We start from the raw sequence: 24,965 nt of genomic DNA, 5'->3' as shown, positions 1-24,965 counted from the left end.
CTATTTGTCTAATTCCTCTCTTTAAATTTCTCGGTCTTTGTTCCTCCTGCAGTTATTTAGGTCACTATTAAAATCTTGGRGAAGGTTACACTAACATTTTTAAGCAAATTCTGTACAGTGCTTAGGATCAAGAGATGTCTTTTCTGACAACTCGTTCCATGAAGCAGTCATTCCTGGTGCTCAGTATTTTGTCTTGGCTTCCTGTGACATTTAGCGGATAACAAAAATCTCCCACTGTTTATGTCTTTGCTTTTGTAACATTTCTGAGTACCTTTAGCTTGGTCACTCAATGCCTTCTTTGTATTTYGATGTGATGGCTCATGTATTTCTCATTATCATTGTCTTGAATGTGAAGAAGGTAAAGGTACTCCCTTAATGAATAAGTAATGTCTTTGGATGAACTTCTCTTTTTATTAATTTTCTCCAAAAAGTGTTTTTAGCTGCAGATAACTGTTTCATCTAAACTTTCATACTAAACCTTTTTTTCCCACTTTTTGGCAAGTGTCTGAATAAAAATAGGGAACTTGTKCCACATCAGCATTTTCGTTCCCATAATTTTAGACCTGAGATGTGTGACTTGCATATGAGCATTTTTTTCTTAAATATCTATTCTGGAAAGATAGCATGGGGGTATGGAAGTCAAGTTGTGTGATTTCTTATTTGTATTTTCTCTAGCAGTGATTTTACAATCCACCACTTTGCCTCTGGAAAAATTCAGCTGAAGGCAGTAGCTTTGCAATAATATCCCTGTCTCTAAACTGAGCAGTTGGTAATGCTGTGGATGTGTAAAACTGAAAGATGTTCCTTTGCACTGAGGAAGACTCCAGTTAGAGTTTATGGTTTGGGGGCAGGGCAGAAATGTTTTCTGAATCCKGACAATACAACACACAAGATTTGGGGGTTGTTGCATTCAATAGCCTGGTTTTGTTGTGGTCYTTAGAGTAGTCTTAGAAACATTAATATCCAACAGCAATAGGTGGGAAACTGGGGGGCAAAAGGCGTTTAGGAAAAACATATGAAATGTGGAACTGAGGCGTGAGGTAATTGATATCCGAAGTTTAAAAGCTCAATGAGTGCTCAAGAAGAGGGGAAGAATAAAATAATTGACCGTCTGTTTCTCTTTTCCTGTTTTTTTTAAATGAAATGCCTTTTCAAGTTGGTGTGATCTAGAGGCTCTTCRCTGTCACTGGCTTGAATTCATACATTGTCTTCACTTTACTCTTGATTTAATGTCCTCAAATAATGCTGTGTGAGAACACTTGGGCTTGTAAAAGGCACTTCATTGCAATCTGGTGTAGTCTCTGTAGCACTTGTGTAGAAGAAGTCTCAGAGGTTTCTCTATGAGTTACAGTGTGGGGCAGGAGAGAAGCTGCTGCAGGGGAATAGCTGAATGCCCTTGGGAGGCTGGGGGAATACTCTTCTGGTTAACACTGCATATTTTTTCTAAGCAGTATAGTATTCAACTTTCAAAAGGCAAGAATCTTATTTAATTGTTTTGATTTACAATACAAATTTAAAAGCTAAATGCAAACAATCAAATACTGGGAAAAAAAGTATTTTTGCTTATGGCTTTGCTGTCTTCCTGTATYAGTTCTTTCAGCTTGTAGATGCTACTGAAACAGCTATAGTGCAAAAGTTTAAAATCCACACTTTTGCATCTGTATAACTGTTTTACAAAAGAAAGGGAGACTGCCCTCTCTGCAGTTGTACAATGATTCAAATTTCAAAAGCTGTTGTAGCCATTTTTAGATACTGAGRAAGATTTTGTGTAATTTTATAAAGCTCTTTCAGCCATAAACTCAACTGTTGTCATCAATCTTTTGGTATTTTTATTTTCCAGGTTTCGCTAAATGGTACACAGTTTACAGACAGTTCTGTTGGATCAGAATTCACAGGTGTTTCTCAGGTATGTGCAGTCAGATTTTGTGGGKGTTTATAAAAGCAGAATTATTTACTAATGTGAGAAGATATTAAACAGTATTAAAGGTACTAAAGTAAACTCTTCAAAAAKAATTCTGTGTGAGATTGAGACTTTGCTAATTGAAGTCTGTTTCTGATGATTTCCTATTCAAGCTTTAAAAAGCAGTAGAAGCTTTTTTAGAAGTAAAACTTTATTCTTATAGTACGCTTGAAGTTGGACATGGTTGTTAAAATCTATGCAGTTTTATGGTAATAAAGTTATTCTTGGAAATAAATCTAAATACATAGCAGAGATGCAGTTATTTCTGTTCCAACTTGTCCTACTTCCAGCTTTCATTTATGAATGTTATATCTGAACATGTTTCAGAGAGAAAGTGAGACTGGGTGTTTTCTTGTTGAGATGCATCCCACATTTTTTGAAGCTTGACTAGTGGAAAAATATCTGGCTTTTCATAAAATGTACACTTTGATGACACTGAAGAGGCATACAAATGTGACCTAATTGCAAGCTCTCCTAATCCAGCAAGAGTTTACTGCTCCTGTTGAAATGGTCACATGAACAGTCACTGCATTCATCATCTTTTAAATAAATAAGAAACTGCAATTTGTAGCTTCATTTTAGTAGGACAGAATCATAACAGGTTTCACAAATGCTAGGTTTTGTCAAAGTTCCAACTTTCATTCTTGACTTGCATTGTGCTCTAGGAATCAAGGGCTTTCATTTGAGCTTCACATCTGTGATAATCTCCCCACCGAGCCCAGTATTTGTGAGGGTTTCACTGAGTCTGGCCAGAGCAAAGGTGGTTGTCCCTGGTGTGTTTGCCATGGCTTTTTAATGATTGTGGTGCAGCCTTAAGCAAGTTACACACACACAGCCTCTTGAAGTCCCTATACTGTGGCTGAGGTGTGTTTGCCATGACCTTTACCTTTGCAAAAGAGGGTCAGGTTATCTTTAACTTCTCAACTTTTATATTTTCATCCTCTCTTTTCCTACTTGTTGGAAGGTGTCCTGCAAATGATGTTTATAAGRATTTGCCTGCAAAATAGCTGTAATGTCATCATTCCAACAGCAACTTAATCTGGCTTTTAAAAAATTAATTTAAGAAGGAAACATTTAGGGCTMAAGGATGAGCAGCCATGACTTCCTGCATGCAGGGGTTTTAGGCATGAATGAGATCTTCAGCTGAGTGCAGGTCAGCCAAGAGGCATGCCTAACTTGAGAAATCTGTTAGTGCTTGTAGAGCCAATAAAGGATTTGGTCAGTCCCAGCCTTTCAGATGGCAAAGGGAGTCTTTCCTGCATGAGAAGGTTTTCTAAAAGCCTGCATAAACTGCTGGAGAGATTGTGTCCTTTTTCCAGCCATAGTGCTTAGGTGCAAATTCTAGAAGTGGCAGCAGCGARTAAAGGTTAGCTGTTCTTACTAGATCTGTTAAATTTCTCATGAACTTTTGAAAGATAGGAAGATGTGGAGATGAATGCAGTGTGTCTTTGGGGTTTTTATGTCTAGAATTCGTAGTTTTTCTTTCCATATTGCAGAGTCTGTCAGTTTTACAAATGTGAAGAACACAAAAATCTGAGTGTATAATGGTCTGCTGTTTTTCTTTAGACGTCACCAGTAGAGAATTGATTTTTTGTTGCTGTGAAGACAAGAAGAGAGTTAGTAAAKTATGATTTAGCTTGAACTGGTCCTTTGCCCTGAAGAACTGTTCACCTGTGCTTGTGCAGTTTAGCCTTACAAGGTCTTTAAAGCKATATTWTTATTMGTCTTGAGATTGGAACAGCATCRACAGCAATGCTTAAATTACTTCAAGTTTGCTYTTTCTTTGAGAAAGAATTTAACTATTCTGATGCTTACATGGAAGTTGTTGCTAATTTAGCCAGAGCTACTAGTTGYAATACAATTGGGCAAATCTGTGATTCTGCCATTACATGATATTTTGTTCCAGTYAGTCATCTTCTCTTATGTCTCATAAAGTTGGGTTCTCTTTGTCTTGTGCTGCCTGACTTGTTTTTGACAATCAGTCTTGGTGAAGAGTCATTCAGCATTTCATGGCTCAATCATAGTTGCATGCATAGTAGCATCTTGGAAAAGAATTTAGTTTTTGAACTACCTCTGTCCTCTTAAATTGCCAAGTCTACTTTATTGAATAGCTGATAGTAGATTTTAGGTCCCTRCTGATTTGTTTTGTTGAAACTGATTTAAACTTTTATTTTGTAATAAGTTTAGCTGAATATAATATTATAAAAAGAAGTGTCACAGAGCTTCAAAGAGGACTTACTTTTATTTTTTTCTCTGTAAATGATGACAGTAGAAAGAATTGTACTCTTCCTTTTTAATTTTACTTACTAGGTTATTACATATAGGCTGAAATATTTTAGAGGGAAAAACTGTAGACCATGGTCCCTGAAAATATTTTTTTCTAAATGGGAGAAAATAGTCAGAATTGTTTGCCCCATGGGTATTGAGACTGCTGTGTTTGATTTTGAGACACTCCAAGTATTCGCCATTTTATAATGACTAGTACGATACATATGTTGTTTGTTTCAAATATCAGGATAAGTTTGTCTGGTATATGTTCTGTAAATAACCAATAATCTATCAAAACATTCTTTGCAGACACCRTTTACCTTTGGCTTGGGCCAAAGGGCACCGTATACAACTGGCGAGCATTGTCTTCTTTGTAGAAGTGAACGAAAAGATACTTCGCTTTCAGAGAGCGGAATAAAAAATTCTAGCAAAACAGCACTTTCCACATCTCCAAAAGCAAACAATATGCTGCATCTTCCACTGTGGGTGTGTCCAGACTGTCGAAGAACAGTTGAAAAGGAGGAGAGGCACGCTACAATAGAGCAGTCTCTCGTGGTAAGTTCAAGTACTTCAGTACACCGAGGTTTTTCATCTTAATTATGGGCTGCATGTCACTTTGTGCTTTGGAGCCACTTGGTCTGTGAATTCTTAAAAAGCATTTTAGGAGACTTTGAGTTGGTTTTCTTATGAGCTAAACTGAACAGGTATGTTGTTCCAAACACAAGGAGTTCTCATTCTGAATTGTGGAATTTTAAGTAGAGCAAGGTTTGGGCCAGTTTTTTACTGAGGTTTTTGCTTTTAATTCATTGGRTCTCAATCTTGGTCCTTGTTGCCTTTACTAAAATTTTTCCTATTATTACCATCATGACCTTACTCATTACATATTTTTCTATTCTGTCTGCTGATGTTGTGTTTTCCTCTCTTCATTAGGTAAACTGAATTTTCCTTGTTCTTTCAGTACACTTCTTAGGTCACTGCACTTGCACTGGCACCTTCCTGACGACTTCTGAGTTTCACTGTCTTTTCTTTCCTATGTTTTTTAATAAAGGACACCTTGGCATAGCATGAATGTAACAGTTTCCTAGTATTGGTAGCACTGCAAACRTGATTTTAATACATGTATTTCAAATTGTGAATTCAACTTCATGTAAGAGCTGTGCTTAGTGTTGCAGGAAGATAGCAAAAGTTCATTGACAAGTCCAGCGAAACCTCATTAGAAGTAAACTATGTTATACTGCATAAACAAGTCTTCATGACTGACCTGGGAAGTSACACACTTGGGATAATTGGAAGTACTGTAAATTCCAGCTGACATCTCCTTGCAGAGAGCTAACAGGCTGTGCGCACACCCATAGGCACATACAGATTTTTATTTCAGTAAATCACTATGAAGGAAGATTGTCTAGAGGGTGTTGTTAAGCTCATGTCAAAAGCATAGTCAATTTAGTTTTTTGTGAGGAAAATTTAAGAGTATATTACTTGTATACAGCTTGTGTTTACGGATAGTGTTGCTGTTAACAAGGGTAGTAAAACTAATCAAAAGAGATTAAATCTAAGGGAATTATACTGGTGGTATGATGGTAAACACATCCTAGAGAGTTCAAAGTGCAGCAAGACCAAGGCACACTATGGTTCCATTGAGTTGACATTTTTGACACATTTAAGCTCTGTTTAAGGAAGGAGTAAAGAAAATTAAGGGTCCTACACATGCAAGGGAGGCAGGATTTGCTTCCTAAACATTTTGTTAAGTTATAAAGAGTCGATGTAAAATAATTTTTTTTTAATTTGGCAACTGTTTTCTTTTYTAGAGAGTAATTTTTAAAAGCAGACAGCAAATAGATTTTCCAAGATTGGAAGCTTGACTTAAAAAGGCAACTAAAGGAATTAGGTGACTAGTCAAATTAGAGAARTGAGCTGGGAAAAAAAGCCAAGATTAGCTTAAAAAAAAGAATTATCAGTGACTGCAAGTCAGTACAGGTGGTTTGCTGTAGGTCTTCCTGTGTTCAGGTTGCTGTTGCCCTTGTTAGTTTGCCTGATAGCAAATGCATGCAGGTTTGTTCTTACCTGTGTCTGCATCCTGATCCAGGATTTGGGGCACAAAAAAARCAACTTCAGTCATGCTACTGATGTGAAACAGATCTCTGCCAGGTGCCAGAGAAAKCTGGTGGCAGACTTGGGAGGGTGCAGGAGAGAAGCATAACATGTGCTGGGGCTGGAGCACAGAGAAGGGAGAGAAACTGGAGACAGAAATAGCAGCAGTCTTGGGCGAGTGGTCTGTGTCACCTGCTAGCATTGAACAGCACTGTKCACAGGAGAGCACATCCATTTCAGTGGCAGCAGCTTTCTAACATCCTTTTCTATGAAATACTAWGTCTGGCTGTACAAAAAAGGAGATTTTGTAATTTTTGCTAGAAGGGGCTGTTAAATTCTGGCARCCAAACATATTGTTAGATGGAGACTGAAGAGATAGTGCTAGTTTATGATTAAGTGTGGATGATGCAAGCCTTCCTTTAGCTTTGTTCATTGTTTATGCTGAAGTTCTTAAAGGTGATAATTATAACCAATGTACTTGGGTCATTAGAARTGAAGGTGGTCATCTCTTTAATTTATTAGGCTTTTGAAAGAGTAATTCTTGGTGCCTCATTGAGTGTCCTCCCAAAATATATGCAGCACTAAGAACTGGCACTTTAATATTTGCTTACCTAATAACATTTCAGACCTTACAAACTGAAAGCTACCTATTTGGGTTGGTTTTTTTTTTCAGAGCCAAGATTTCCTTTTGCACATGCCTCTTGGAAACAGTGGATCACAGCAGGAATCTGTAGGAGGAGGAAGAATAACTGTTGGTGCACAGACAGTGCCTGCTGCAGATCTTAGCAATTCCTCTCCTTCAGACATAGCATGCAACTGTGAGGCCTGTAATGAACGCAGGTAAGAGCTGAACTCAACCWCAGCAGCATGGTGGTTGTAGTCAGACTTTGGCAGTGTTGTAGCTTGTTTGTAGGTGATGCATAAACTCTTGAAATGGGTTGTCTGATGGTAACTAATTTCTGGATGGCAGTATTTACCCAGTTTCATACTTCATTCTGGGCATTTTCAGATGTACTTTTTTTCCCAGAATAGTAGGAATCAACATGCCTATGTGATGTATACAAATAGAGGACAATTATTTTTGTCTTTACATGCAGAGAAAATTCAGCAGAGCCTGAACGTGAACCTCAGCAGCTTCAAAATTACTGGTCAGAAGTCAGATACATGGTTCGGTGTATTTATCGCCAAGCTGGGACCCCTTTGGCAGATGACCAAGACCAGTCGTTGGTACCAGATAAAGAAGGAATGAAAGAGCTGGTGGATAGGTATATCACTTCAAAGATTATTAATTTTATGTTGTGCAGGATTTTTCAATGCTAGTTTGAATGCCTGGGAAGCAATTAAATTCATGTGCTGTTTGTGTTAGGAATGTGTAATTATGAAAGGGTCCCAGAATCTTWTTCTTCAAAAGACCTTATTGGTAAGACAGTGTTAAGTTTGAACTGTCCCACGTGAAAATCTTACCTTGTGGAGCTAGCCTGGATTAGTAGTAGTAGTAGTGTTTGCACCTTACTGTGATTGTAACACCTGGAAGATTGTTAAAATGTTGTTATGTTGGACATGGATCCCTAGCGGAGGTGGATTCCAGGAATTTCATTCTCTTTTCAGAAGTCACAATTGCAACTTTGCTAGGTGTTGAGGTGAAGATGTGTTTAATGAGATCTTCAGTGGTGGGTTTTTTGCCTTTAAGGATAGTGTGACAGACCGTAAAGTGCTCCAGGAGGATCATCTCAGTTTCTGTCTAACTCAATGTGTGATCAAGGAGTTCTTGTTCTCCTTGGTTCCATACATCCTTAATATACTGAAATCTGACCAGTCTGACCAGCTGTAGCTCTCATGTGCAATTTCTAGTTAAACCTAAATTCTGGTGAGATAAAGACAGGTTTGAAAGAGAAATTCATCTAGCACTGCTCTTGGTATGACTATACACCTGAACTAGCTTTAATAGATAATTAAATGAGCATATTGCACTTTGCTTATATAAAAACTGTTTGGTTTTGAACATGAGTTGTGTACAAGCAGAGTAATATAGCGTGCCTCCCAATTAGTCATGCTTTGTTTATTTAAGTGATCAAAACATGCAATATAGGCTTGGAAATCAAAGACGTTTAATGTTGCATAGTGTGTTGGTAATTAAAACTGAATCACAGCTAAAATGGTTGTTGATGTTATGCATTTTCTCCTTAATGGAAAAATTTTGAAAATTGGAACATTATACTGTATAACTTTCTTATGTACTGAGGAGCTTTGATTCCTCAGAACTGTTTTTCACTTTTGGGACAGATTATTAAAAAACAAGGACAGAAACAGGATCTCAAAGAAGGAAGTCTTACATRTCAGTTGGATTATTTTTTTCACTTGAGTTCCTTATGGTCTCTAAAGTGTAAAATAAAAAAAGGATACCATTTGGGCAGGCACCAGTGTGTCCAGTCTGTGGTGCTAATAGCATGCAGAATTTTTTCACAAAGCTAATCAATATAGGTACTGAATGCGTTAAAGAAAACAAAACAAATCCTCCTTTTAGGTAGCGTGCAGAAAGACCATGTTGTGGCAGAGTAACTCTTTAAAAAGCAGAAATTCCCAATTCCATGCTCTTGTTAGACGGAGCTGGCAAGAAATGGAGTATCTGGTCTTCTTTGTTGGAATTAGTAGTGGTGCCAAGTAATGTCCCTATTGTATGCTGGAATACTTGATGTCAATATGATAGGAATGTTTTGTGAGTAGTGAGGGAAAACCATGGATTAGATGGCTGCAGACTTCTATTCACCTAACTGTTCAGTACTTATCTCATTCATTTCTTCTTCCCCACCTCCCTGTGCTATAAAAAAAAAAAATGAGGCCAGGGCTTAAACTCCATGCACAGAGTTTTAGAGTGAAGTTGAATTATTTAAAGTGGTTCAAAGCAGCCATCGTTCAGTTTTCTTCTGTAGACACAAATCTGTTGAAAACAACATGGAGAATTTGTGAAGAAGCTTTTCTGAGGAGTCTGGGTGCCTGTAGGGCTGGATGCAAATCAAGTTAAGATTTTGAGCTCACAAGCTGAAGTGAAATTCAGTTAAGTTCTAAATCAGTTTCCTCCTCCTTAGGCAAGCATCCTAGGCCTAAAGGTACACGAGCTCAGTTCTATGGTGTAGAAGTAGGGGACTGGACTGTGTTCTCTGAGATCTAAAGTAGTTCTCTAAATGTGAACCACTGAGGTTATTTTTGATGATGGTAGTAGCAACTGGTAAGTATTTCTAGGAAAACAAAACCTGTTGATTACATGCTCTCTTTTTTCTTTTTCTGTCACAAATACTTAAAAATAAAGACTTTGTGAAAGAGATCCATACCAGCTTTACCAACGGTTGGAACAGCAAGCTAGAGAATATGTGCTTGAAATGAAGGTTCGTCTGCTCAGACACTTGTCCCTGGGATCCAAGGTTGCTTCAACATTGGYGACAGAAGGGCCACCCCAGGCACAGCAGTTCATCTCACTCCTACTTGAAGAATACAGTGCACTCTGTCAGGCAGCGTGTACAATCAGCGCCTTCCTAGTTACTCTGGTAAGACTGAAAAAACAACYTGTGTGCTCCTGCTTGCCAGGGCTAATGCTGACAGTTGTTCTGGGCTCTTTCCGGTGTCTTCTGTGATGGTAAATTTTAAGATTCTTTTCTGTGTTCAGCCTGAGAGACAGGAAGATTCTGAAAATGCAAATTAAATATTCATGAGTGTATAGTAGGCATCTCTTRCAGTGGCTTGATGAAATTATTTTTTTGTTTGCAAAGAAAAAGGTGGGATTTTGTTTGTGGCACTTACTCCGAAGTAAATCTTTAAGCAGATTTACAAATTATTAGATGTCCTAATGTGGGAAGCACTACTCCGTTAATCTTTTATGGTCTCTTGACAACCACGATTAAGTGGCACCAACTTCTGTGTGTAGCATTCACTTAAATTGTTTCCATTTTCACCTTTCAGTTGCAATCTAGAATGGCTGCTTGAAAAGATGATCTGTTGCCTCACACTTAATCTGCTATGTTATTTATAAAGTTCTTCTTTAAGKGCTTTTTTGTGAACTGATTGTAATGTTAGATTTGGGATTACATTTTGAGGTATAAAATAGGCAGTAGCCTTAAAAACGTCATCTTAGCTGTCCATTGAGTGAGTAATACAGTAAACAAATTCTGTAATTCTATTTAAGGTCTTACAAGGTTATTAATCCTCTTTCGTTATTAATCCTTTCTTGTGCATCCTTTGTTAACATCCTTACCCTGTCCATCCCTTTTCTTGTGTAAGCTTTGTGCAAGTAGAAAWAAAAGAAAGTGGGTAAGATGGGGAATTTGGATTTTATTGCCAGTTAGATGAAAGTGACTGTCTAGATGGGTAAAGAGAGCTAAAAATAGATAGTGCATAGACTATAATGGCCACAGGTGAGGATGTAAAGTGGAGAGGAAGCAGAGTTTGATTACTGTGGTAGGCCTGTCAATAAAAGTAAATTTGCAAAGCAGGAAGATGTTTCTATTAAGACGCTTGAGCATATCTGATTTTTTTTCTGTTGTCAGTGCTCTGTATTTGCTGTTTTCTGTATTATCTTGCTTAGCTTTATCACTTAGATACWGAGGTGAGGTCACTTCTATCCCCTGTTTATTGGCTGCTTTTAAAAATCATTAAGTTTCTAACAAGCTGCTTGAGAAAAGATTGCTCTTCAGGTTGATTTGCTTTGCAGCTTGTTCAGCCATAATGGTTTGCAGTACACCTTGGCTTTATCAAAGTGATTCTGCCAATAATGGACCCATTGGTGCAACAATTACTCAGCTGATCAGAAAATAAGGATTTTATACCTTTTCCCAGCAATTACTGGGAATTAGTAGTCATGCAAACTTGGTAGGTATGGAAGACTGAAATAATAATCATGMCAAAACACAAGATGCTTGAACCCCCTAGTCAACCCATTTTCTGACAAAATTAAAAGTAAAATAAAATTCCTCTCCACTTGTAAAAAAACGAAGCCTAAGAACACACAAAACATTCCAGTCTTTTCCTTTATGCAGCCCAGGAAGTACTGAAAATGTTTCTACTGAGCTGTTACATTGAGAACATGAGCTGTTCTCATTACTTTTTCAGTGTGCATGGATGTTTCCACTTAAGATACCAGTGCACTRTAGAAGAAGGAATCTTTTCACCTAAAATACATAAAAGGCAGYCATGATCTCTAAACTTAGTGCTGCCTTCCTTTTAAAGATAAAAGCTTTGCATGTAGTGTATTGTAGGAAGGCATATAATGCCTTGAACCTCCACCTGTGAGGAAGTAGTTTCTCAATGAAATTATGARCAGTTGTCCCTCCTTTCAAAGGAATCCATCAGACTTCAAGAGCAGGAACTAAAACCTTGTGCCCCATCAGTGCAGGGCATGACAGATTATACTGACAGCAATTTGGAAGGACTATGGTCAGTACAGAAGGGCCCTCAAATACACAGCACAGCAGACATAGAGGAAAACTTGTTTGGTATTTCTTTATGAGAAATATAATCTGTGCAAACTGGTACACAAGATTCTGTAGATAAGTGGTGTTGGTTTTGTTCACAGCATAATATGGAGATTCCTTAAGAAATCAACCTTTCTCAGTGACCCTTGAGAAATTATTAGCATTTTATAGAAATTTCAAGTATTTTGAAAACATAATACTCAAAATGAAGAAGTACACGTGTCTTGTACAACTTCAAAACCCACCACACACCCTTCTTAATAATAATACTTCAAACTTAATTATTGTTTTAAATTCTGATAGTCTTGTCTTCAGGCCTGATATAAATATGTTTGGTTGGTTTRCATTTTAACCCACTATGATTAACAGAACTTTAAAATTCCAGAGTATAAAGGTGTTTCTGGGTCCTTGGGGTTGCAGTGCTTAAAGCCTGTTTGCTGATCTGAGAGCCAGAATGCTTGCATTTAATTCTGCTTTGTGTGGGTGAAAACCTGGTATAACTGCTGGCTATATGGGGGAAAACTCGCTCCTTGGAAAATATATTATACCTGTTTCAAATTCTTGTGTTTTAACAACAGTTTTACAGTTTAGCCCTTGAAATAACATACAATTAAGTGTTAAATAACCTCAAATACATAAACTTTCTGCTTACAAGAGAAGTGACCTGCTGGTCTCTTATCTGTTTAGAAGACTTCACTTTTTCAGCAGTACTCGAGGAGAATTGTTTGTATGATTTTGTGTCAGTTTTGAATAAAGATTATAGGTTGCCATTGCATGTGTGTCTTACTAGATGAATAATCAGGAATAGACAATCATTTGACAAGAAAACTTGAGAATTACAGGTTTGGATCATAAAATACATCTGGTGCAGGAGTGAATGGGAACTTTGAATAATGTAGACTGATACATTTTTTTTTTATCCATGACAATTTAAAAGGAATGATGCTGGGGTTATTGAAGTCATTATAAATTGCTTAAATTCTGAGGTTTTGAGTATTAAAACTGCATAAGACTGAGCTGGCTCATCCAGCCTGTAGGTTGGAAAYTAGGCTTATTAAAAAATGCTTGCCTTGGACAGAATTAAGAATTTTTTTTTGCCCTAATCCTGACTTATTTCTGGYTGTTTTATCATTATAGGAAAATGAACATTTGAAGAAATTTCAGGTGACATGGGAATTGCACAACAAGCATCTGTTTGAAAATCTGGTATTTTCTGAGCCACTCTTGCAGAATAGCTTGCCAACGTTGGTGTCACAGCTAAGGTAGAGTTTAACTTTTGTTTTGTAATTTCAAGAAGGAATGAAAACCCATGCTTGCAACCACAGCATTAAAAAAAAAAAAAAACCTGCCACTACACTTGAACTGGTAAAATACTGTGTGGATCTCTCTTGAAAAGGTGTTGTTGATTGAGCAGGCTGCTGTCATAACTTGYTTGTCACAGGAATTACAACCCTTATTTGCTTAGTTGTAGGTTACCCAGTAAAATGACAGCATCCTAAGTAAATACTGATGGTGTGACTGAATAGTACTGTTTTCAATTATCAGGCATTGCTGCCTTTTTTGCAGTTCTGCAAGCAAATTAAAACCTCCTTGCCTTTGCCTTCCCATAGTGCACAGAATTGAATTTGAAGTTTTAAGCCATCTTTTCATTTGAGAAAGCAAAAGAAACAAACCGCTTTGCTATATACTTGTAGTCTCATGGCTTTAAAGCTCCTGAGGCATTTAACTGTATATTTTCYTAGTAGGGTTGCTCTGTTTGTAATTTGGGTTCTGTCAAAGTGTTTGGGTTTTCTAGGGAAGAAGTATTACTAGAAATGTGTTTTATTCTGAGTCTGAATATTTTTAACATACAGTCATGGGTGGTTCATGTTGRCCTGTCAGTCTTGTTTGGGATGAGGGCACATTTATGAGCTGTGTACATCTGTTTTAAAGGTATTGTCTTAGGTAATTTTCCATGGTGCAAGAGCAGTTTGATTAATTCTGTCTCAAAAGGCTTTGCTCACAGTGAATGAAGAAATTTCTTTTGAGTTCTTCTTTTGCTAGTAGATACTAGAAAGGAAAACAAGAAAAGACAAAAAAATTTAATTGTTGCTGGGTTCTGCAAGAAGTCTAAGGTCTCTCATAAGTTACCCAATTTGTTCACATGAAACTAGATTGATGCTGAAACCCTTTCCTCCCTGCCCCAACAGTTAATTTTATTGTTGTGTTTAACTGTGTACTTTTCCAGTGGTCTGTGGCTTCTTTTTCTGTGGCTATCCTTCATCATGTCCATGCTTTTTGACAAGGCCTCTCTGCATCTCTTTACTCCAGAAATCCTGACTGTATAAAAATATTTATGTTGCTTTCATCTGCAGAGCTGAGAATGGTCATAGTGAACTTTATGGTCATTCCTTAACAAAAGCATTTTTTATTTCATTTACCTGTTCCTCTCAAGWGATCAGAGCAACAGAAGTTGTTTTTCTGCTGTCACTATGGTGACAGCCACCTTCAAAGCTTACAAATATGATTAAATCAAAATCTCTTCCTGCAGGAGTTCCTTTTCCAGTGCATTTGTGTGTGCTAGGTAATTTATGTGAAACACCCTTAAACTTATGGTTTTGCCTAGTTTGATTCACATGAACGTTTCTTGATAGGAAAGGTTCAGCACAAGCTTCCCATTTGTAGATTATACAGTATATGTCTTGTTTTTCTTTGATAAACATAGATTATGTTTGTATTCATGGCCTCTCAGGATTTTACTGTTGTTCTCTGTGTATTGAAGTGAGAGAATTAAAGTTCTTGTGGAAGGATAGCTTTCTGCCCACCATTGGAAATTGGTGGAGAAATGTTCCATCACAGAAGCTTCAAACAGAAAAGCAGGGATCAGTCTAATCYTCTGGTCATGTGGTCAGCAGAGAATCATTTATGTGCAGTAGAGAAAGTGTTGCCAGTGTCTTTACAGAAGAGCAGTGGCCTCATTACTTTCTCTTCCTGAAGAGAAATGTGAAATGGCGTTTTGACATCTCAGCTTCACTTAGCTTTTGGGTCTTCGTCCTTTATTTCATTCTTTGCTTAAATCACCATTTTTTTTTATCTCTGGCTTTTTCAAAATATGCAGTTAGTGTTCTGTGGTTCATTCCAAGGATGCTTTTTGGATGTCAGACTAGAAAAAGCGTTCACTTAGGGTGGTTTAAACAGCAGCTTTGTGGGGACAGAGGTTGCTTAGCTGATACCAGATGAGTTGTGTCAGTATTTCACAGCAGACACAGCTCATCTGCTGGGGTAAACTACCAGGGTCTTAATTTTTATATTTTGTTTGGCTACAAAGACTGCATCTGTGGCTTGGTTAGGAGGCAGCTCAGCTGTACAGYCTGCAGACCAGCTGTAAGGGCTGTCCATGGTTAGCAAGAGTTCACTAGTCAGYGGGGCTTCTGGGTCAGACATTGCATTTCATAAGGATGCATTTTCATCATGTGTAAGGAAATCCAGTCCTTTCAAAGGTGAGTGGGTAGTACTTCTTGATGAAGGTGTCCATATGAAGAGTTTCTGAAAGGTTCAGTAATATTGATTTAGTTAAGAGGATTTTGATTGCATGCAGCTTCTGACGTGTTTTTCTATATTCACCAAAATGCTTTATTGGAGCCTGGTGACTGATGAARTCACAGATACCTGGGGCTCCTCTGTGCCCTTTGCTTTCCCAGCAGGGGATGAGGCAGTGGTGAGGATATTTGCAGAGCTTTGGTTAAATGCTGTTGCCCAAAAAAATTACGCATTCCTGATCTAAATATGTAGCCATATACCCAAAATGTATGTACAAAATATACAGTTTGTCAAYAGGTRYGGCTTGGAAGTCKCAGTTACTTTAAAGTGAACAATTCTTACTAAGTTTTATGTATGTGCTATTCTTTTTATTACCTTTTTTTTACTGCAGTCCAGGAATATATTCTACCTATGTTTAGAAGGCTGAAATGTTACCTAGACTGTTGCTTTATACTTGCCTTGGGGGTTGAAAGTGTATTTGCTAGTAGCACATTAGCTTTAACTGTAGTCACAATAAAGAATTAAAGTGTAAATGCTGTTGCATTGCTAGTACAATTTTTTAAAAATTTAGTTCTTTTGGGTCTAACTTAAGAGCATATTTTAAATAAGATTATGTGCAAAACTACTGTTGGAAAGAATAGTACTACTCAAGAGCTGTTATGAGAACCATTTACTGATTTCTATATGGTGGTGATTTTCACATAAATGCATAATACAGAGGTTAAAAAAAAAAGTAACAAATTGTGGCCCAGTAACAGGCATTGACAATGTTTGCACTGATAGTAAGGAAGTGTTGTTTCCTAAAGTCACTGTACCCCTTGAAACTTCTTTTTGTACTCTTCACACCATGGACATCCCAGGTTTTAGTGTGGAGAGTTGCTTGTGCACCCTTCTTAAGTGGTTGTGTTGYAGGTTCTGGGCAAAAACAACAGAATAAAATGAATTTATTGTCAAAGTCACACTMTCAGCTGTAACTTGATGTTTACTGAGTTATCTGTTTGCTCAGCTCTTCATTTTACTTAATTGGCAAGTTAAAATTAAGGGCTTAGTTTTTTGCCAGGTGACAGACAGGAGTATGTGGTTCTGAGGTTGGGTTGGCATCCTATAGCAGTGAAAAGCTGTAACAAACCTCCCTGCAATGCTGGAACTCGGCTTAAATGTCATGTTTTGAGATGCTTCAATTTTGKTTTTTTGATACTGGCTTTGAGTTGCTACACAACCTCTGTGACTAATTAATTATCACACAGCTTCTTAATTACTGAGTAGAAAAAYGTTGTAAAGCTTCAGCTTATTTGTGTCAATTGACAGGTCATTACAATTCAGTGGGGTTTAAACACATGCTACTGAGTAGAATTTTGTCTTTTATTATTGCTGAAGTCAGTGTGTTGGGAGTTGACATGTTTACTTAAGCATTATGCTGTGCAAAGATGCAGCAGTAGGAAGGGAGGCAAGTCTGTCTCCTGTTTCTGGGGCTCCTCACAGAGGCACTCAGCAGTGACTGGCATCCCCATGTTTTGAAWTCCATSTTGCTCAAGTGGTAGTAGATAACTKCTTGTATCTCACTTCCYTCATTCTACAGCACATTTCCCACCTGGAATTCCAGCTTGTCTGAGAATGTTTTTAGCACTGGTCATGAGAGTTCTGCTTAACAAGCTTCTGGCTGTATTTTTATTATGTAGCTCTGCAGTGTATAGTCAACATGTATATTTAGCCCATAGAATTTAGAAGGATAACTATATCAAGCAACAAAATTTGAACAAATAGGTTTGTCATCTGGTTGCTCATGGGAAAGAGTCTCTAGCAGTGTGGCACTTCCCACATTCTTGCTATTGTTGGTTACAGAAGATTGGAATAAGCAGGGTTTGGATATTTCTTGAAAAACTACTAAAAATACTCAACTTTTGGGATACAAGCAGCTGTGTGGGCCTAGGTGTGTCAATAATCACATTTTCACAACATTCTTTTTGGCTGGCAGAATTTAAAAGCATGTTTCTTCAGTGAAATGTCTCTTCCATAACAAGTCCTGTTTGAACTTTCAGGCTTGGAACAACACACGATTCCTGTAGTGAAGATATGTATAGTACCTTGCTACAAAGGTATCATCAGCTGGAACAGGAAATGGGCCAAGTTGCTGAAGCGTGGCTTGAATGCCAGAAAAGAATAGATGATTATGTTGATGAACAGGTAAGAGTCATGCAAACAGTCTCAAGACTGATTATGTAGGGAGCAGCCCATGCAGGACTGTGCCTTTAGTGAAGAATCATTTCTTGRGTGTTTTTATCCAGAGCTTTGAAGCAACAGTCTTAACTTCTTTTCATTCATGTTACTCATATTTCACAATAGGAAAGCACTAACATACTATTACTTRACAGTGATTGTACAATGATATATTCAAAGTGCTCAAGCAGATTATTATGTTTGTTGTTTAGAGATGGTCTTTGAACATTTTTAATTACTGTAGCCAGTAAATGACCCATAGGAAAGAAAATCAACCCATTCCACAAAACCCCATAAGCTTTCAGAATAATAATCTTCTGGAGGAAGAGGTAGCTTTTAAAAATTATGGCATGTTTCATGGTGTGATGATGATCATTGTACGGTTGTCAAAATGGGAACTGCAGTTYGTCTCAATGCAAAAATATTTCAAACCTCTGAAGTAGTCCTTTAATTAAGTATATGACCTGATAGCTTATTCTTCTGAATTTGTGCTACATTTCAGAGAATAATCATGTTCTTGTACTGATTCCTGTGTTGTTGAGAGCTTAATTTTCAGAAAAACAGCAATTTATTTTCCAAGTAGTTGTTTATACTCTTCAAAAATTTCTCCTGTGGCTTTTGTCTCATGCTCAAGAAACTTAATTTTTTAAAAACACCTCAGGACAAGAGTTAAAATTTGCTTAGTTCAATTTTAAGTGTACTGGAAGGAAAAATATCATGGAAATAAAGGAAGATAGAGAACTTTATAAAACTTGCCTTCTATTTTGAAGTTTTATGAGCAGTAGGAATATGGAGAACTAATTTGAGATTCAGTAATGCAAAGTTACTTCTATAGATGACAAGCATATTTCAGTCTTACAGTRCACTGCAAATGTCCTTCAGAAGTTGTTCCCTGTGTTGAAGATTTAGCGAACTTTTACCATTAATTCCAGTGCCTTCAAGATGGAGAGAGGWTATAACTAATTTTATTTTTAGGGATTGCTCTATATTTGGGGACTGCATCTGTGAGCTATGAGTTACAAAGTTTTCTTTTGGTCTGGCTGCTTTTGTGCACCTAAATATTTGATTGCAGCTCAGTAAAATTTCATCATTTTGCATTTTATGCTACAAGTCATCATCATCTTTGCCATGGTGTCAGGGTATCGTGGCTGTCTGGTATTGCCTCTTTACTAAGAAAGGAAGCCCACTTCACTTCCATCATTCAGCTGTTTTTATTTTAAAATGGCATTTCTGGAGAGTCATATTCATATTTAGCTTCGGACTGGTTGTTCTGCACCACTTGATAATCAGCTTTTAACTGATTTTTCTGTATTTCTTTTTATTGAGTGATCGTGCAGCTGCCACGAGTCCCATCTTGCAGCATTTTTAAAATTTGCTCAGTGAAGCCTGTATCCYAATGCAAGCAGGCACCCTTCTCACAACTGGGGGAATTTCATGTGATGACTTAGTACCTAATGTCCAAAAATACCTGCACGGGGTGGTGTGTAGAGGAGACAATTCTAAAACTTAAACCATCAAATTTTAAAGAAGATACTGGTTTTATATTGGTACTTATATGTAGGAAAAAACATTTTCAYAATCATGCCTTAAACCCCATGTTGATGATAACCTGTGGTTATACTCTCTTGATAAAAAATACATCATTCAGTATGACCATCATACTTGAATTTGCAGTGATAATTTTGTCAACAAGGTAGAAATCAGAAAGTCCTGCTGCTGTAGAAACTGTGGCTCTTAACAGTGAATGCATCTTCCATTCCTTGCTTGTCTCTTGGCTTAACCAGATTGTGAGGTTTTATTGGTAGTGTTTGAAAGATTAAAAAGGAAAGGAAGTTTAAGAATGATTCTCATTTATCTGTTGTGGAACAATATCCAAAAGAGGACGTCAGCAGAGATAATTAATGGACCCTCCACTGCAGTATGTTATATTACTTGTTGGTTAAAAAAGTGCTCTTGCAAGCTTTACAAATATTAATTGTTTAAGACTGTGTAAGACAACTGTGTCATGCACAGACATGTAACTTAAGACACTGCTGGGCCATCACACACTGATCAAGTTTAGAGTAAGGAATCATCCATATCAGTGCCAATATTAATCATACGTCGAATCTGAGGAAGAGATCTTTGGAGTGTCTGGAGTAYAGGAGAGTTTTAAGTGTGTGCAGCCTGCACATCCAGGTCCTGATATACTTACCAAACTTACACTACATTTAGCTGAGGAGGTTCTGAGTCATTTCAGCAAGTAATGGCTAGATAGTCATATGTATTTTGTGCAAAGCTGTTTCCTTTTTTTTAACTGAAATGCTTTTGCCCTGGGAGAGCTTCTTGCTTGTCTCTTCATATTAATGTGTGATTTTTTTTTTATTTTTTTTTTACAGTCCTGGTCAACCTAATAGACAAAATAGCATGGGCATATTTGGTTTTTGTCTTTATGGTGGCTGTGTAGATAATTGAAGCAGTCAGTATTTTTGTGCACTGAGAGTTTGTGATAGGAGGAATTATTTTTATTATCTCTAGTGAAGTAGTCTAAGAAAATAGATTAGATTAATACATGGAATTTTGGAAGCTCGGATGTGCGATTCACATTTGGTGCAGATTTTAAAATTTGGAAGGAGAAGGCATCCTGTGATATATGTATGGGCATCAGTTTTTTGCAGATGATTTAATGTAATGTTTCAGTTCTGACCAGACTTCTGGTTTTGTTTCATGATTAAATCCATTTCAGAATGGAAAAATTCTTGTTCACCTGTCTGTCTTGCTTGTCTGATGGAGCTCAAATACTTCTTAGCCTCAAATAAATAGAGAGAAAGGAAGAGGGTGGTGTTGGCCCTCTCTTCTCCTTTGGGAAGTGGTAGTGGCATATTTAGTTCAGATGTACAAAACTGAAGTGTAAATTTTTTCTTCTGAATTTGAATTTATCTCCCACTCCCTAGCCGAGTTCTTGGGCATGATTCATGTGGTTTGWATTGCAGCTGCTTTGCTCTGGCAAAATAAATATTCACTGGGGAAAGGAAGGAAGGGAGAGAAGTGAGTTTCTATTATTTATGTAATCGATAACTGAAGATACTTATAGACAGGGAGTATCAGAAAGGCTTTGAAGGTGGGAGTAAGGAAACTTGAGTGTCAGCTCCTGTTCCCATTAATGCTCAAGTAGCAGGACTTGTCCCATGCTGTTTGCTCTGACAGTTTCTTGGCAGGCTTGAGTAGGCAGCTCCCAGTTAATGCACTGGCTGTTTTAAATGTTCTCTGGCATGAAAAGTCTTCTCTTACAAAGTATAGTCAATGGAGGTAGCTGACTTTGATGGTGAGGGTTCAGGTGTCAGGGCAGCTAAACCAGTGAGTGTTGCTGACTTTAAATATATATAGCTCAGGGGTTCTCAGGAGCTGATAGTGCACCCAGGGTGAAATTTCTGATGTTGCTTGCCAGAGGCTCTGCAGTTACTTTTAGTGTATCTTAGAAATGGTATGAGAAATTTAAGAATATTTCATGGGTGCTTTTTTTTTTTTTTTTTTTTTTTTTTTTTTTTTTTTTTTTTTTTTTTTTTTATTTTTTTTTTTTTTTTTTTTTTTTTTTTTATTTGCAAACAAACATGGACATTGTAAACTCATTTTTTTGGTGTTAGGATAATCTCATTGGAGCAAAGGAAATCCAAATCCACAGTTTCAGAAATTAATTAGGCATAATTTTACCTCTTAATGCTGTTTCGGATCCCCAGCTTAAAATTTCATCTTCCTAAGTCAAATAATGATAATAGCAATAATATACTTAGCTTAGTAGTAGGACTTTAAACTTTTGATCAGGTATGAATTTCTGGAGGCATGCTTTTGAAGATTAAAAGAATGCTGCTAATGGTGTAACCTACTGGTCTTTGGCTCACTAACCTATTTTTATGAAGCAATTTCTTATATTCTATAAGGTGATAGATCATGATGATGATAATTATTATTTRGGTAAATTTTAAAAGAAAAGTTGTGGAAGATAATCCAGATAGTTGTTTTTCCTCAGTGATGAAGTAAGCTGTTAAAATGATGTAAGATACAACAGGAGTTTTGTTCTTGCATTTTGTTGTGTTAAAGTTCATGAAAGCTTTTGTGTTCTGTCAATTTATTTACTAAAACAGAAAAATATCAATTGTGTACAAATGTTACAGACTCTATGTGCATTTGTAGTGATATGTTCAAGAGACAAATAATTATAAAATATTTTTCCAGCCTTAGATAAATCAAGGGGCATGGAAAACTTTGAGGAATAAATGTGCTAAATGAAGTTAGTCRAGGTCACTACTTTTGATACTTCTGACTCTGTGGCAGATTAGTTCCACATGTGGTACTTCRGGGTTTACACCTGAAGTTGGGAGCAGGCCTTGCTGTAAATCCAGTATCTCTAGATTTTAATGGATTTCAGTGAATCTCAGATGTTGAGTATTTAATATCAATCACATTTTATTAAAAATGTTATGAATGGAATTTATTTTCAACAGAAAGAAATATTAACATAAGGAGTAACTAGAAAAAAACCAAGTGAAAAATTGTGTAAATTAATGTAAAATCTTATGTTGAAGTGACTCAAATTATTAGCAAATAAAATACATTTCATGTTGACTAAGTGTGTAAGTACTTGCAGAATAATATAAATAAGCTAGGTTTAGTGAAACTGATAGGCCAACTTCACAACCAAGTAGGTTTTCTATTGTTAAATCATTGAGTTTTCCTCAAATTCTGTTTTAGATGGCAATGAAAACAAAACAACGCATGCTAAAGGAAGACTGGGAATTTTTTAAACAGAGGCGKTTTATTGAAGAGCAGGTAGGAGTTTATTTTAATACCATTCTAAGTTATAGTAATCCTACACATATATTTGTAAAATGCAAACTTGAGTGTAATATATTGTACTAGTTTTGTGCAAACTAATTCTGCAATTATGCCAGCCATGAAATTTGATCAGCTAAAATACAGAAAAGAGAGATCCAAGAAGAGCAGATAAGAGTATGTAATCTCAGTCACTGAAGGTAAAATGTAACCACTGTTGTCTAAGGACTGAATGCCAGGTGTTTACAATCTTTGTGTAAAAAAAGGGGAGTTCTGTTGCCTTAGAGTGGGATCCAAAACAGCCAATACATTGAGTGTGGAGCTGTCCTGACGTACATGGTAGGGAATATTGTGCTCAAGAGTTTAACAAGTGCCTGTGTATGTGCAGGGGTATGAGCCTCAGCATCAGGACAGATGATTCCACCTGTGGAGACTGTGGATGTAGCTCCTGCATCTRTTTTGTGGGGGAAAAGGCTGAGCAGAGCTATGTTCTGTTTTTTAAGCTGTAAYCAGAGAGGGGCCAGTAGAAGTTTCTACCCTATTATAAAACTGCTGTTTAAGACTCAGTACTCTCTTCTGCAGCCTAGAAGTGTTCAAGTGTGCATCATGCTTTCCATAAGAGTACAGTGGGCTTCGGATAGACTCAACTCTGGATGGAGAACCTCTCCGTTCCTGTACCAGTATGCAGAAAGAAACGTTAGTCATGAGCCAGAGAGAGTATGATAGTACTTTTTAATAAACTTAAGCTTAAATTGGCAWTGTCTCAAAGCAGTCATCAGTAAGTACTTTTTCCTGTAAGGACCATAAGCSTGTGTTAACCATATCTTCAGAACATCTGGTATACAGGTCTCCTCAGAGGACTTGAGGAAGAATCCTCTTTTTCCTTGATCCTAATTGGCCTTAAGTGTGCTGTAAGACCATGGCTGCTTAGGTAAGGATCAGGTCTGGGCATCCATRGAAGTGGGAGCTTAGGCACATCCTTGTTTAACCTGAGACTTGTAGGTATCTAATGAAATTAGGTACTCTCAGGATTAGGCTTCTGCCAGGTGGAGATTATTTGGATTGTATTTTTTCACTAATGTAGTCAAGTCCTGTTTTGGGCAGCTACTCTTGACTGTAAACCATTGTAGGTACCAAATTTGTCCTGATTTTTTTTGTTTTGCAAGTTAAGGGTCAGTTTGCTTTCTCCATTTGTCAGCAGTGTCCTTTTGTGCTTACCATGAAACAAGACAAAAACTGCTCAAGTTCAGAATGCATCAGCAGAAATACCATGCAAGATGTATGTACAAATGAGTCAAGGAGATSGACTTGTCCACTTTTCTATTTCACAGTAAAAGCATAGTTTATTTGAAGAGTATTGATGCCAAATGTTTGTTGTTTTTAACTTTGAACTTCCTTTTCCACTTGTTACCAAAATGCCACCTTCATGAAATTATTCTGGATTATTCTGCGTTTAAATTACTTTGCCCAGAGAGCCCTTTTTGATTATGTAACTTGTCATTATGTGCCATTGAATTTTTAATGGGAAGACTTGCACTACTAAAACACTGCCTTTACCATTTACTTCAGCTTAATAACAAGAAAGCACTATCTGGGGAGAACAACTTCACAGACACAATGAGACACATGCTGTCATCACGTTTGAGCATGCCTGACTGTCCCAACTGTAATTATAGAAGAAGGTGAGCTGWTGTTTTTAGTATGAAATCATAATAAATCATTACTTTACTGTTCAAGGAAAAAAGAAATACGTTATTGGAACAAAGAGTGTGGTTGCTTTAARTAAATGTTAGTTAAACAAGGTCATAAAAATGTGTAATTTAATTCCTGAACAGATGTACTTGTGATGACTGCAGCCTTTCACACATTTTGACGTGTGGCATCATGGATTCTCCCATAACGGATGATATCCACATTAACCAGTTACCACTACAAATTGATTCTGCTCCGGATTACTTGTCTGAGATCCGCCCACCCAGTATGTCTTCAGCGAGTTCAGGATCGGGTTCCAGCTCACCTATCACAATTCAGCAACATCCCAGACTGATCCTCGCAGATAATGGTTCTGCGCCAACTTTGTAAGTTTTTTTTTTTTTTTCCTGTTTGTAATTTTTGTAGTGAATGGAACTGAAGCAGGCAAATGACATTGGCAGGCCATCATTATGTAATGCTAGTTTGCCTCAGAAAATTACTTAATAATGGTACTGTGTTCAGCTGACCACAACTCCAGTGCTGTATGTTGTGCAAACATTTATATATATATAAAAATCCTATCAAATTTCTGAAAACTTCTGAAGATACTGTATTAACAGTTTTGCTAGAAATGTTTGTAGTATGCACTTTCCTTTTCTTTGCAATTAGAAGGRCATCAGATTATGATCAACTTTAGAGCATCRTGTTAAAATGTCAGGCTTTCCTAAATTGAGCAWGGGAACTGGCTTTCATTTCTTTGAGGATTGTCATTTCATATGAATCACTTTAGTTCCAAAAAAGCCTTTATTATATGGCTTTTAGGATTGTTGAAGTTACATTAACGTGAGTCTTAGATCAAAAATTATGGTCCCTGTCAGAAGTATCTGCCACCCACTTTCTTACCCTSCAGTCATCGTCACTATTGGATTTGAAGCATTAGTCCAATG

At 37.1% G+C, this 24,965-nt stretch overlaps 1 protein-coding gene across 4 annotated transcripts in view; it reads left to right on the top strand.

Annotated features, from left to right (window-relative positions):
• Positions 1-1,844: 1,844 nt before the first annotated feature.
• Positions 1,845-24,965, top strand: part of FAM193A (family with sequence similarity 193 member A) — a 45,601-nt gene continuing 22,480 nt past the window's right edge. Inside the window, exons 1-11 of one of the 4 annotated variants that reach the window (XM_057365306.1) lie at positions 1,845-1,906; positions 4,538-4,783; positions 6,993-7,159; positions 7,417-7,584; positions 9,627-9,861; positions 12,919-13,043; positions 17,340-17,484; positions 22,246-22,323; positions 22,909-23,022; positions 23,896-24,008; positions 24,162-24,404. In XM_057365306.1, coding sequence (XP_057221289.1) covers positions 4,694-4,783; positions 6,993-7,159; positions 7,417-7,584; positions 9,627-9,861; positions 12,919-13,043; positions 17,340-17,484; positions 22,246-22,323; positions 22,909-23,022; positions 23,896-24,008; positions 24,162-24,404 — 1,478 coding nt within the window. In that variant the 5' untranslated portion in view covers positions 1,845-1,906; positions 4,538-4,693. Of the gene's footprint in view, positions 1,907-4,537; positions 4,784-6,992; positions 7,160-7,416; positions 7,585-9,626; positions 9,862-12,918; positions 13,044-17,339; positions 17,485-22,245; positions 22,324-22,908; positions 23,023-23,524; positions 23,606-23,895; positions 24,009-24,161; positions 24,405-24,965 lie in introns of those variants that run through there. The other 3 variants (XM_057365307.1, XM_057365309.1, XM_057365305.1) reach the window with 3 other exon arrangements.

The sequence above is a fragment of the Malurus melanocephalus genome, unplaced genomic scaffold, assembly GCF_030028575.1.
Source record: "Malurus melanocephalus ecotype Western Australia unplaced genomic scaffold, MMel_1.1 scaffold_50, whole genome shotgun sequence".
In the NCBI taxonomy this organism is placed as follows: domain Eukaryota; kingdom Metazoa; phylum Chordata; class Aves; order Passeriformes; family Maluridae; genus Malurus; species Malurus melanocephalus.
This window is presented reverse-complemented; position numbering and strand designations above follow the sequence as displayed.